Source organism: Colletotrichum lupini, chromosome 8 (genome assembly GCF_023278565.1).
Source record: "Colletotrichum lupini chromosome 8, complete sequence".
Lineage (NCBI taxonomy): Eukaryota > Fungi > Ascomycota > Sordariomycetes > Glomerellales > Glomerellaceae > Colletotrichum > Colletotrichum lupini.
In genome coordinates this window covers 1,125,896-1,140,268 of record NC_064681.1, presented here as the reverse complement: position 1 = coordinate 1,140,268, position 14,373 = coordinate 1,125,896, and the positions used below count along the sequence as shown (strand labels likewise).

Below are 14,373 nucleotides of genomic sequence, written 5' to 3'. Positions count from 1 at the left end.
CGAGGTAATGCGGGATATTCTTATAAAGAATATGAAAAGTGAATATTCATATAGAAGCAAGAATATATGAATATAGGGGATATAAGCGTATATAAAAGAGGTTTTTGTAGTAAAGAGAGTAATATAGTTGAATTACTATATGAGAAGTTGCTTGCTTAACGAAAGGTCTAGGTAGGCAAATACACGCCTACATATAGGCATAAAAACCTCCTACTAGAATATTCCATTGCTTATTAATTATGATATAATTAATAAGCGTATACGTAAGTGAATGCGTAATCGTAGTACGTAATTCCGCCTCGAGTAAATTCCAGATTATTCAGTTACCTTCCAGTACTTTCCATTGCTCACGTAAGCTTATATAAGCAGTATTGCTTCCATAATCAATCCCTATAATAATCTACAGAAATCGTAGATTAATATGGTATATAGTTTGCTTACGTAATATTGATAATAAGGCGAATAATAAGGTAAACAAAGTTACCTTCGTAACAATTATAGTGTTTAGTAGTATAATTACTTAGTTAAGAAAAGTAAAACTAGACCTTAGGGAGTAAAGTTAAGCTCTTTTTATATTCTTCTTACTTTTCTATAAGATTCTAAAGGTTTCTATTATATTACTAATTATTAGATATAATTAATAATATTATTAATAATAAACTACTCTCTAGAATAATTTAGAATTACTTTATTATTAATTATTACTAATATTATTCTACTTAATTTTACTAAATTCTATTAGATTCTATTAGATTCTAAACGTTTTTATTATTTTTATTTATAATAATTAGTATTATTACTAATTATAAATATACTATATATACTTATATTACTATATAAGTCTTATTATTATAAATAGAATATATAAAAACTTTTAAAATATCGTAGAAACTTTTAGAATATTATAAAAACTTCTAAAATATTATAAAAACTTTTAGAATATCGTAGAAACTTTTAAAATATTATAGAAACTTTTAGAATATAGTAGAAACTTTTAGAATATCGTAAAAACTTTTAAAATATTATAAAAACTTTTAAAATATTATAAAAACTTCTAGAATATTATAAAAACTTTTAAAATATTATAAAAACTTTTAGAATATTGTAAAAACTTTTAGAATATCGTAGAAACTTCTAAAATACTTAAGAAATATATTAATAATATAACTAATTATTATTAAATATAATAATAAAAAGAGTTTTAAAATAAAATACTAATTAGTAATCTATAGAATCTTTTAAAAATCTAACTTAACTATATATACTTCTATTCTTCTTCTTTTAGTTTACTTACTTTTACTTTTTAATAATAATAATAATAACTCTTTTAATATATATATATATATATATATATATACTACTCTTTATACGGGCTTTATTAAAGTAATTATAAGTCCTTAATAATTAGCCTTATAATATAACTATTAGTTATTATAAGTAAATACCTAGGTAAAAATTATTATTTAATTAACATTACTTTAATTAAACTTTAATAAGTACTACGCTTTAATATATATATATATATATATTTTAATATATAGTATTTTTTAAGATTTTTATATAGTATAATACTATTTTTATTATAATTTATTATTATTATTTTAATTTACTAAGAATACTTCTGACTAATTTAGTCGACTAATTAGTTAAGTAAGTCTAACTATAGTTACTTATATAAGCGACTAATACTAGCCTAGTCTAGTCTAGTCAGGATTTTTTAGTGACTATAGTCAGACTATATTAGTCAGACTATGACTATGACTAATGACTAAGTGACTAATTTGCCAACCCTGTCGGCAGGTGCTGGCAGAATATCATCGCCCTTTAAGAAACCTTGCGACCGAGGCAACGGGAAACACGAGGACCTGGTGCCTGCGTGCCTTAGAACGAGATGAGGTCTGGAGATGGTAATTAGCTTATGGATGGAGTGGCTGATAAGGTTGACAGAACTCAGAACCTAGGCAGTTGACAAAGGCCATAACCCCCCGACCAAGGAGGGTCAGGATGCTTATCGCAGATGGCAGATGCGGCCCCGCTCGGCCACGGCCGCTCGCCCCGAGAAGAGCCTAGCTTCGGAGGTGGATCACAGCCACGGCCAATGGCTTCGGATTCAGCAAGAGCCCCGCTTCCGAAGCTGACAATCGGGCGACCGGTTTAGGTAGTTTGGTCGAATCGAGTGAGAGGACAGGTATCTTGCCTTAATTAGCTTTTCCGTCTTTCTAGACCTTTAGAAGGTTGGGTATACCTAGGTACCGTGCTGCAGTAATACGGCGCAGGTATCTGACTCCGTGGCCACGGGAGGAGGAAACTCAATGGAAGGCAAGCTTGTGGGGCAGAGCAGGAGCAGGAGCAAAACTGAACATGTTTGAATACCTAGGTATTCGAACCTCGACACCCGGTACTTTGTTTTTTGTTTTCTGTCTTTTCAATGTGTGTGAGGAAAAGGCGGGGCTGGTTGCCTCGATCACGCACGACGTGCATGTTCTTTCCTATTGTCCCATTGTCTCTCGCTGAGGAAGGAAGAAGAAGAAGAAGAAGAAGAGGGAATGAACAGCGGCAAGGGAAAGGGACGACAGCATTGACAGCGGGAAAGAGCAAACCCCGGGAAAGACCTATACATAGACACCTACATACCTCTCGGGCAACTGCCAACGTGTGCAACACCGCCAACACGTAGTATTCGTAACTTATGGTCCGGAGTACCCTTGGTACGCTACTCCGTATGTATGTGTAAGTGCTAAGGCAGCTGAGATGGAATAAGAAAGGAACCTGTAACGTTGAGCGGCTTCCGCCTTTGCCTGGGTGCAGTAGCACCGGAGCACACTTGCCCGGATAGTATGCAGTCAGGACCTAAGCCAGCTAGGTAGCTGAGGCAAGGTCGCAAGGTCGCATGGATCGGTAAGGCGCAAGTCAGCAGCATGTTCCATTGAGTTTAATCCTGACCTGACCTGACTGACACGCCCGGCGACGTGATGCTGTTGCAACTTGCCACGACTTCCTGTGGTGTTTGTACAGACTCTACAGAGTCCGGAGCACAGGCACAACACATACCTTAATTGAGGTGTGCCACCCTTCACTGGTTCTGAGTCCTGGCAATAGGCAGCGACTGTACTCCGTGCTAAGGTACGAGTATCACAACCAGCGTCAACACTCTGGAGCAGTCACGCAGTAAAGGCGGCTCACTCACCGACCAAAAAGGCCAGTTCCTTGCCTTAGCTCCACAGGTTCGGTCTGTTGAAGCAGGCGGGGTGTATCCGCAATTCATTTAGGTACACTTACACTGCCTTAGCCTCTTCTGATGTAGTGCGCCACTGCCGTCTCTTTATGCTCTTTTGCCGCAGTACCTGTCCGACCTTTCTTGCCAGTTGATTGGGCTGGTCGCGTTGCGCAACTCTCTTCTCTGGGGATCTGGTCGGGTCACTTTATTAAGACTACTCCGTAAGGTACTTTAAGCAAAAAGTTAGGGCAGGCCCGGCGGGGGGGGGGGGGGGGGGGGGGGGGTTCTGCTGGGTGGTCGTGTGGGCGTGTGGGGGTAGGATGCGTGCAGAGTAGGGAGAGGGTGGGGGGGGGGGGGGGGGGGGGGGGGGGGGGGGGGGGGGGGGGGGGGGGGGGGGGGGGGGGGGGGGACGCACGCACTTTTGTTGCGACGCTCATTTTGGCCCCGCCCTCGATTGATATGTGCTAAGATTTTCCACATCTGCTTGTCACTGGCGCATCAAGAACCATGTTTGCCCAGCATACCGCTCTGGACAACCACTACCGACACCAGTCAATACCATCAATCGAATACGCAATACATACGGATACACGACGAGTACAACCCGATTGCAAATGGAACCCCGTCAAAACTTCCAAACAGCCTTCCATTTCCCCATGTAATACGGAGCATCTGCAGCCTGGACTGGCTTGCTTGCCTCGCCTCGCCTTCAGCTACCAATAGCAAATGCCTTCCGCTGCCGTCGGCCCCCGGCCTACATCCATGATACATCTTTCATGCCTAAGCGCCATCTCTTTGTGCTTCGCCATCTCACAGTCACCACAATATCAAAGGCTGTTGTCCTTGTATGGCGTCTCCAATGGCGTCCGACACAGCGCATTATCGATGTGACCTGGCAAAAGGCAGCGCAGCTAGAGAAGCCACCATGCCGACGGCCCAGAGCTTCCCTCATCTGCTATCCGTACAGCCTGTTAGGTACTTCCAATTGATGATGCCGTATCTGGTTAGAAACTCGCAACTTATCACCACATGGCCATCGTTGGTGTCTGAGCTTTTTGGGCCAACTCTACTTACAAAGTAAACATATTCCCTGAATAGCGTGTTGGCTTCGGAATGGGGCAAGCCCGTTCACAATCCAGATAGCTGGAACGCTGCTTTCGGCCTGTCACTTCTTTCATCTTTCGGGTCCGATATCTTGCTCTTTGCCTGTGTGTGCCATTGGACGACATGCCGCGCCGCCGCCGCCGCCATGCCACCTACTCCGTACACCACATGTATCTTTTCGGCGCATCCACAGTCCCACGTTTCACGCCCACATGGAGGAGCTCATGTCAAGGTATTCGGGCCCCATTGACCAGTTTTAAAGCAGACAAGCAGATGCCAGCAAGAAGGCTGTGTCCACAATCCCACAATGGGCTCAGTCTATGGACTCCAGTGAGTCGAGTTGAGCTTCTCCGGCACATGGCTTCGCGCGCTTCGAGGCCGGTGCCGCCATTTCATGCCATGCCACGCCATGCCCGCCGTCCGTGTATGCACCGACTGAGACAAGAACTCGATGAAGTCGTTACGACTGCATGCGAGAAATAAAAACTGGGACCAGGATAAGGGCGTCGCGCTAGTCTTTGGGGAGGTTCGGAAGCTGGGCCCTAGAAGGGGGTGCCGTGACCCTTGGCTTGGCCTCGCCTTCGTCCATCGTCTACGCGGTAACTTGTAGGGTAACTCTCAGGAATCCCACCCCCCGGTTCGTCTCCCATGCCCATCTCTGAGTCCCATCTCACTCTCTTTCTCTCCCATGCCCATCCTAGCTCCCAGTTGCCATCTTGGTCTTGGCAACCTCAGCTATCCGGGCAAAAGTGAAAGTACACAGCTTTTTCTTGATCCACCACGCCTGGGCCCTTGCTATGCTGCCCACCCACCTTTTCGGTGATCCAGCAAATGATAATCCTTTCGCACTAATAAATAATGGCTCGAGATTTTCTTTGATAACGCGACTGGCCGTTGTCGTTCGTCCACAAGAGGAGGGGGGCGCGGTCCGTTGCCTCTATCCTGTTTATGAGCCATTGCCCGTGCCAGTCCTGGCCATTGATAAAAACCATCCACCGTTCCGCCCTCTTGGGTTTGTCGATGTTGTCTCTCTAGGCTCGCCTCCCATCCTCGCCCCCGTCGCTGTCCAGCATCCTCTAATCGGTGCCTCAACGGCCACTCCCGATTCCTATCTCATCTCATCTCATTCCCCCTGCTCTGTCGCAGTTGTCAAGAAAACTAGTTAAGAAGCCCGGCTTCGGCTTGTCTTGCTTTGACTTGCTTTTCTCTACAGCTCAGATCTTCGACATCCGCGCCGCAATCTCACTCGGGCTTTGTCAACATCGATCAGATCTCGGGTCACATTTCTTTTATTTATTAAAGTTCTTGCCGATAATATTTCTTATCTTGGGCACGACTACCTATTCCCAATCGTTTATCGCCATTCGAAACATTGCGGACTGGAAAAGTAAAGAAAGGACGAAAAATTTCGTGCAAAAATGGGGTTCATCCAGAAATGGAACGCCAAGATCGCCGCCGGCCCGGTCGGTCGGTGGTTCCAGCTTGAGGGCTCCGGCCATGTAAGTCGCCAATTCCCCAACTTCCCACCACAACTCCTTCGACATGACCACACGGCCGCCGCTTCTTTGCGCAAAGCGCGCAGGGCAAGGTGTCGCAATGATGATGCGTGACAAGTATGCTAACATGTCATGAAAAAAGCCCCGTGAGCGCAAGGGATCACTCTTCTTCACCGAGATGCGCGCCGGTCTCGTCGCCTTCTTCGCCATGGCTTACATTATCGCCGTCAACTCCTCCATCGTCGCCGATTCCGGCGGTACCTGCGTCTGCCCGCGCAACGCCGACGATTTCACTTGTGACAAGGACCAGGACTACATGCTCTGCGTGGCAGAGGTCAAGCGCGACATCGTTACCGCCACCGCCGCCATCTCGTCCCTGGCTACCTTCTTCATGGGCCTCCTCGCCAACATGCCCGTCGGTTGCGCTCCCGGTATGGGCTTGAACGCCTACTTTGCCTACTCCGTCGTCGGTTACCACGGAACCGGTGCCGTCCCTTACCAGGTCGCCCTTACCGCCATCTTCATCGAGGGCTTCATCTTCTTCGGCCTCGCCCTGCTCGGTCTGCGTCAATGGCTCGCTCGCGCCATCCCCCGCTCCATCAAGCTCGCCACCGGTGTCGGTATCGGTCTCTTCCTCACCCTCATTGGTCTCACCTACAGCGAGGGTATCGGTCTGATTGTCGGCGCCACCTCCACCCCCCTCGAGTTGGCTGGCTGCATCGCGAGCGAGCAGGTTGACGGTCTCTGCCCGTCCTCGACCAAGATGCGCAACCCCACCATGTGGATCGGCATCTTCTGCGGTGGTATCTTCACAGTCATGCTCATGATGTACCGCTTCAAGGGCGCCATCCTGGCCGGAATCATCCTCGTCAGCATCATCTCCTGGCCCCGTAACACCTCTGTCACCTACTTCCCTGACACCGTCATCGGCGACTCCAACTTTGACTTCTTCAAGAAGGTTGTCGACTTCCACCCGATCCAGAGGACCCTCAACGTCCAAGAGTGGAACGTCGGAGGATACAGCGGTGCTTTCGGCCTCGCCCTCATCACCTTCTTGTATGTCGACATCCTCGACTGCACAGGTACCCTCTACTCCATGGCCCGCTTCGCCAATCTCATCGACGAGGAGACTCAGGATTTCGAGGGCTCATCCGTCGCTTATATGGTCGATGCCCTCAGCATCTCTGTTGGTGCCCTTTTCGGTACTCCCCCCGTCACTGCCTTCGTCGAGTCCGGTGCCGGTATTTCTGAGGGGGGCAAGACCGGTCTGACTGCCATGGTCACCGGTATCTGTTTCTTCATCTCCATCTTCTTCGCTCCCATCTTCGCTTCCATTCCCTCGTGGGCCACCGGCTGCGTGTTGGTTCTCGTGGGATCCATGATGGTACGCGCTGTCACTGAGATCAACTGGAGGTACATGGGTGATGCCGTTCCCGCCTTCATCACCCTCGCACTCATGCCCTTCACCTACTCTATTGCCGACGGCCTCATCGGTGGTGTCTGCAGTTACATCCTCATCAACGGCCTTGTCTGGGTCATCGAGAAGGTCTCCGGTGGCCGCATCGTTCCGTATAACAAGAACGAGAAGGACCCCTGGACCTGGCGCATTCCTGGCGGTATCCTGCCGCCTTGGGTCCGCCGCGCGTTCAAGGGAAAGAAGGACTTCTGGCGCTCTGATGAACACCAGCATGCCGCTTCCGAACCCCAGCCCCTGGAGAAGACCATCAGCTCTGAGCAGGGCGGCTCTGTCACCGGCAAGGACAAGGAGATTGGAGAGACCATCACCCCCCATGGTGACAGGTCCTCGTCATGAGCGGAATAAAAGAAGTCTTTTTCGAGGAGTTTTGTGGGATATTAGTCATTTGAGTACCACATTGGGGAATTGGATAGGATACCCGAATGATGATGCATCTTCGTCTATTATTAGTTGCCTTTCGTTGAAAGTACAATAGAACCAATCTAAGATAAATGGTGGATCGTCCCATCAGTGTTGATAACCCCATGTAATGATCAATCCCCGTAGTATGTAATGCGTGCGGCTTTTTTGAAAATACTCAGCGGTGCACTCAAGCTTCGTCCCTCTCTTTACTGCCATTGGAGACGGTTGAAGCACCATTACCAGCGGCACCTTGGTCGTCGCCGTCAGCGACGTCAAAAGCCTCGGATGGCATAGGCGTTCCGCCCTCGCCTCCAGCTTGTTCCATGGCTGCCAACCTAGCAGCGCGGCCTTCTTTCTTGCGCGGCACTGGTGCTAGAGAAGGTGTCAGCTTACAGCTTCTCGATGGCCCCCTTTAATCAACGACTTACCTCTTCCATTCTCCTGCACGTAGAATCTCCGCAGCAAACCGACAGCTTCGTCGCGGCCCCAACCACCTTCTGCTTCGAAACCTGGCTCGACGTTTCCGCCATCGCCACCTCGGCTCGCGGGACGATTGCTGTTGAGGGAACTCTTTCCCGACGCAGAGCTTGCCGGCCTTGGAGCGTTGGATGCATTGATCTGGATCGGCCTGAGAACAGTGACTGGGTTGGGGTCTTGGCGGGTGTCTGTAGAGTTCTTGTGGATGCTGAATACACCGCCAGTTCCACCAAACTTGTCGTTGACAGCGCCAAAGTAGACCTTCTTGATCCCAAGCTGTCTAAGAAGTCCGGCGCACATGACACAGGGCTCGACTGTAACGTAAAGAGTGCACTCTCTGACGATAGAGCGGTCGACCCGAGGATCGAGATGAAGCTTCTGGCCGTAAGGGTAGAGGTGACCTTTCCTGACATACTCGTCGTCATCCGGGAACAGATCCGATTCATCGTCAGGAACATCTACTTTGGAACGTTCGCTGGCCTGTTGGCGAAGCTGAGCCTCGACGGCCTCCTCACTATTGTTGGGTCGGTAGGACAGCAGTGCAGACAATGCCATGAACTCAGCATGGCGGGTACCGTTCCGGGTTACGTTCGTGGCATTCATGCCTCTCGCAATGACCGATCCGTTGTGGACAAGGACACAGCCAACGGGCGTCTCGTTGGTGCGCAGTGCTAGTCGAGCCTGGATACGATATTAGGGGTGTTCCATTGCTATGAGGGGACTTGCTGGTCGGTCTAGCTGCTTACCATATCCAATGCCTGATCCATTAGCATCTGGTGCATAGGCCTTTCGCTGAGAGGTGTGAGCGTGGTCTGGGGGATGGAGGCTGATGATCTCGGCCGACCGAAGGATTCCAGGCTCATACGGCTCAGGGCCGGAGCTGGAACGGAGACCACCGGGGCGCTGGGCTGGTTCTCCTTGTCATCTCCCGAAGCGGGAACGGGAGCCTTGCTGGAGGGATATAGAGGCAGCGCAGGCTCAGTCGACTGACTGTGTCGAGTAAGAACGCCAGCCATCTCTGCGTCTTCTTGCACTGATGTCTGCCCTGCCTGGCTTGGCTGTGCTTGGGCGGTATTTGTTGCTGGTAGTTGGGACGAGGGCGCTAAGGTAGGTGAGGAAGAGGATGGTGATTTGGAGTTGGGGGTGAATGAGGTTTTGAGGCGGCAAAATATGTTTTGCAGGAACTTGCTTGTCGAAGCCCGCTTTCCTCTATCTTTGTCCTGTGTTCCGGTTCGAGGCCCAGACTCAGGCCCAGGTCCACCTGGAGGCGCATCTGAAGAGGCAGGAGCGTTCATGGTGAATTTTTTGGGAAGGAACCAACTTGTTGCATGCCTTTCTACCCTGGGTACCACAGAACCTTCACGGATTCAAGCTACGCAGTACGACTGGCACTAAGGTAAGGTGCAGAGAGCACTTGACGACTTCAGAGATGTAGACAATCGTTGCCTTCCCGAAGAAATGAGAATGGGGGATATTTGCTCTGTGTGTCCCGAGTTAAACCAGAGCCGCAGCAACGGACTGGACTACGGTAGTCTCGTCAAGTAGACAAGAGACCGAGAGGTTCTTGGCCGACGCAAAGTATAGCGTATTTCGATACAGGCCAATGTAGAATGTTGTAAGCTGCCCTTGTATTTGGAGAATCCCTGGCCTACTAGATCAGGTAGACATACACCCGAGGCAAGGTAGGTTCGGGTAAGCTGTGAAGAAGTTGCGTCTCTCACGAGAGCTTCCTTTGTCGCTGCTCTTCCTGTTCGAACAATGAATTGGGTTGTCAAGGGCTTTTGTTGGCACTTGACTGGGAAAGTTTCAAGACTGCAAGAACCGACTTTTCGAGTGTCAGAAGGGTTCTGTATGTTTCCTTGTCTGACTCTATTGCAGAAGTCCAGGGCAAGGCTGTCCTTCAATACTTGTCCTATTGAAACGAAGTGTGGACCAAAGCCTTGAAGAGCACCTGAACTGAAACCACATGCGATACTGGGCGCTTGTTGTTTAAGAATTGCCCTGAACAGGACTTCAAGTAAGTGGCAGAGTGACAAACAAGGATGACTCAGTCTGGCTGTAGTCAGCACACGTCGCTCGAGACAATAAAGCAAATAAAACTATTTGCCTGGCTTGCTACTCACTATGGAAAAGGAGTATTGTTAGTCACGTAAACCCCTAGCTTTTTAGGAGCCAAGGTTGAATCAGTTTTGGCCCCGATCTACCCTATTGCCATGAATGAAGTTTGCATTAGGTGGGAACACATGGTATCACGTGACCCCGCTGTCAAACGGTGGCACTGACCACTTGAACGTATCCTTCTCAGGGTACTCAAGTTCGTGTTGAGATGAAGGACGAATCTGAAGTCCGAGGTCCTTGGCAAGCCCTTCTACAGCTTTGGAATGGTCGTGTCCGTATACACTGAGTGCACGTCGGGCGAAAGTCAACATGAAGAGGTGTGAGCAAGGCAGTTATATTATATCGTACGACGCTACCACCAAATTCAACTAGACTATACAGCAGTTCATACGCAACTGCTCCGTGTCCAGCATACTGGTTCCAGCCTGTACAACAGAACACAACCTTGCCCGATGATATAGCTGACGTGCATGCCATTCGTGAAGAATGCACGTCTCATCAAAAAACAGAGGGGTATCTCAGAAACCAACGCTCCCAATAGACAGCAACAAAAACACTACGACAACTATCATATCCATACAAGCCAGGGCCATTAGCCCAAGCCGCAGGTGGTCGACACAAGATCTCATGAGAGACCTTGCGCGAGGCCCAGAACCTTTATCCGCGCCCCGTTGACCGGGGTTTGTGCGGATTGGTTCTGTCGACAGGTACGTCGTAGTCTCGTGCTGACACGGGAGAGAAGCCTCGCGCCGTCGCTCAAGCCCTGCGGCTTTGACGTGGCGGTCCCAAGATGGCTCTGTTCCGGTCTCGAGTCATAGAGACTTGAGTAAAAGTGGTAGACCTTGTATATCGCTAGGCCAATAGCGAGTTGAATGAATCGGCCGGCGAACGCCTGTACCATGAGGACTTGCGCAACCAACCCGAGTACAGTCGCAAAGAGTGCCACGTATACCAGGCACTGCGACTTGGACAGCCAGTCGACGAGAGAGCGGCGCTTGCATGTCAAGCTACCACCCGCAACCGCCCCCGTCAGAATGCGTACCCCGCCTAGTACAAAGGCGCCAGCAGAGGAACGGGTGACGCTATGTGTGGTGTTGTGACGACTTTCTGACGACTCTGGCGTGGCAAGCTGGAGCTGAGCATCCGGAGAGACGCTGCTGGACATTCCGCTAATAATTGCTCCACGGCCATTGGCGCCATTGATTGTCCTCGTGATATGCGCGTAATAAGACGCCTCCTCGACGGCGGTCGAGGAGCGTGAGGGCGCAATGACTGAGGACGTTGGTAAACGGCCAACTACTCCTGGCAGTACGCCGCCAAATGCGGTGACATGTACTCCCGAAGAATTGACCGCAGCGCGGGACGTGGCATGTGGCAGTGGTAGTAATTGTGGCGAGCTTGGTTGCAGGGCTGGATCCGCAGGTCGTTGTGAGCGTACACTGCGGGATGTTGCATTGACGTCGGATAGGCTCAATTGAGACTCAGACACGGTCTGTTCAAATGTCAGAATAAGTTCAGGTTGTATCGTGTGAGGAATGCTTACCATCAAAGCGCCCGGAACTCCAGCATGTACTGCTACAGACGATGGACGGTGACGGTGACGACAGACCGCGACGCTGGTTCCTCCCAGTGCAGTTCGGTTTACTGGTACTCCGATATCGTCTGCCAAGTAATCATCTGGTGCCGTCGGAGAGCGACCGAGGTGCACTTGTTGCTGAACTGACGACTCGCCGCTTTGAGGTGAGCTGCGGCGCTGAGACACCGTGCTCTGGGCCTTGGTGGTAATAGTAGTACCAATGTCACTGAGCAGTGCAACGTCGTCGTCCAAGAAGCTTGGCTCGGGTGAGTAGAGGTTGAAGTCGACATAGTTGCTGATGCGTGGGGAAGAGTCCAGGTAAGGAAGCGCCGGTGGCCGGACATCGAGCTCGTCGGTAAATGGCTTGCTGACAACCACGTCTTGTAGGCCATCGGAGCCGTTCCGAGACTGGCTGAATACCATCGAGGGAGTAATGGGAGACTGGCTTGACTCGGGAGTGAGGTGTCCCGCAGGGTCGAAGAAGAAGTCGTACTCGAAAGGCGCGACGTTGGCGGGCTCGTCATCGAACTGAACGAAGGACTCCCAAGAATCTGCCATATCGAGCATGTCGAGGTCCGCGAGTGAGGGCTCTGTGAACAATGCTGGTGTTGAAAATGATGTGCTTGGTTGTGGTGACCTTTCGGTTGCTACTGGCGAGTCCCTCTTCGACGTCTTGGCCTTCTTCGCCGACCGCGCTGGAGCCGCGGCCGCACCCTGTGCTTGTGTGGTGGTGCGCTTCTTGTGGCTAGGGTCACACCTGACCTTCTTCTTCTTGCAGGCGTCGCATGCCTTGATGATGCGCATCAGATGCGCGTGATCACGCTGCTCCTTGGTTTTGCAACCGCGAGAAGCAGAGTTTGTGACATCGCGACCATCCTTTGTCATGATCTTCATCCCAGGGAGGTGGGAGAAGTCGTTAGCCTGGGGCTTTGTCACAGAAGATGCGGCCCTCTTGGACGACTTGGAGTACACGGATTCCTGGCTGAGGGACGCGGGAGTAGACGCAGAGGCTGAGCCGGGCGTAGACTGAGACCAAGACCAGTCAGAAATAACAGGGGAGACGAAGTTGGAGCTGCTGCTGGAGTTCTGCATGGGGCTAGATCCGGCAGAGGAGATGGCGGAGCTGCTGGAATCGCTGGCAACGGGATAGTACTTGAAGGTCTCTCCAGTGAGCTGAGAGAATGCAAAGAAGTCCATGGAGACGGTAGCTCGTTTCTCCTGAATGGAGGCAGAGCCGGGGAGGTAGGCGTTGACAAGGTCGTCGAGTTCCTGGGTGCCCATCTCAGGGTAGAACTGCAGAGACGCGCCAAGGAAGGGCTGAGAGATAGAGAAGCCTTGGAAGGCAGCGGTAGACTGGTTTCGTATCACGCCGGACATTGCGTTGATAGTGTTGGCTACGGAAGGTATGCGGCGGAATGTAGAAGATATGGTGACGGGGAATCGGATCCCTGCAGTAACTAAGACCGGATTGTTTCCCAAGTCTGCTGAAAGCTTGCTAATGAGAGTGGGTAAGTAATTGTTTGGCCGGTCTCATATCCTACATCAAGCTGCCCGGAATTCTGTACATGTCGAGTTGAGGTAGGACGATGTTTGGGGGGGGGTTTGTCTGCTTTTACGTGAAAGTGATACAAGATACATCGTGATGGCGAAGTGTCTAAATCCCCAGATCTTCCCACCGAGGAACTACATGCTGCCTTGGGAATCGCTTTGATACACCAAGTCGTATGGAGATTAAAGCTCACCTTGATAGAAAGCTCTCGTTCGAGGCGATTTCCAATATGAATTTGGTGTAAACCGGGTGATGATACTAGGTGGGAGATTGTCTCTGGAGACGAAGCTTGCAAGGGGCAGGCAGTTTGTCAGCAACTTGGATTCCTCCTAAGTTGGCTGATGGGGTGTTGTTGAAGGGAAAAGTTGCGGGACAAGAGACGGATCAAGGGAAGTTCTCCAGCTTTGGAGTAGCTTCACTCGGGTCTGCTAATCGACGTATTCGGCTTTTCAGTATTGAAGATTGGAAAGAGAAGTTCGAGAGGGAAGCGGGTGAGCCAGGCCGGAGTCATGGATGGTATTTCACTGCTGAGGCCGCAACTGGCTGTCCATCGGTACCCCAGCAAGGCGCAGCCGGTGGTTTTGATTGAGCTCGTCGGCGAGATGAAAGCGGTTTAGCTTAGTGCGGACGGTGTCTGGGGATGAGGCCAATGAGAGATGCATATACGGCTTAAGAGGCCCACTTAAAGGAATATGATTGGCTTATATGCCCCACAACTTGTGAGCCGGGCGCTGGGTTTTCGGCGAGTATAATCGTCTCTTATTGGTCAACGACGTCCAATCTCAGGTCACGTGGTCCTGGTGACTCAACCCATAGCCAATGGCGGCCGCCTGAGGCTTCAGACAATCAGTCATAATCCGTCTGAGGTCTGACTGACCTGCTCTCACAAGCTCCTGCCACAAGCAACGACGTACCTGAAGGTATCCCATACACATCCTGTCCCTGTATTATGCACGA

General features: G+C 50.2%; 2 protein-coding genes across 2 annotated transcripts; one reads left to right on the top strand and one right to left on the bottom strand.

Annotated features, from left to right (window-relative positions):
• Positions 1-3,993: 3,993 nt before the first annotated feature.
• On the top strand, positions 3,994-7,630 carry CLUP02_14843 (permease; the record flags this gene model as incomplete). The annotated part of the gene is made up of 5 exons (XM_049293769.1): positions 3,994-4,192; positions 4,595-4,651; positions 5,535-5,598; positions 5,715-5,820; positions 5,960-7,630. 5 exons carry the CDS (start codon positions 3,994-3,996, stop codon positions 7,628-7,630), a joined length of 2,097 nt encoding a protein of 698 aa, XP_049150915.1.
• A 253-nt stretch (positions 7,631-7,883) lies between these two features.
• CLUP02_14842 (tRNA-specific adenosine deaminase subunit TAD2) lies at positions 7,884-14,351 on the bottom strand (the record flags this gene model as incomplete). The annotated part of the gene is made up of 19 exons (XM_049293768.1): positions 7,884-8,068; positions 8,125-8,854; positions 8,920-9,514; positions 9,588-9,653; positions 9,693-9,821; positions 9,895-9,920; positions 10,000-10,225; positions 10,427-10,573; positions 10,683-10,752; positions 10,818-10,856; positions 10,928-11,783; positions 11,835-13,362; positions 13,409-13,426; positions 13,504-13,550; positions 13,610-13,674; positions 13,735-13,829; positions 13,942-14,050; positions 14,208-14,246; positions 14,294-14,351. 19 exons carry the CDS (start codon positions 14,349-14,351, stop codon positions 7,884-7,886), a joined length of 5,028 nt encoding a protein of 1,675 aa, XP_049150914.1.
• Positions 14,352-14,373: the final 22 nt, after the last annotated feature.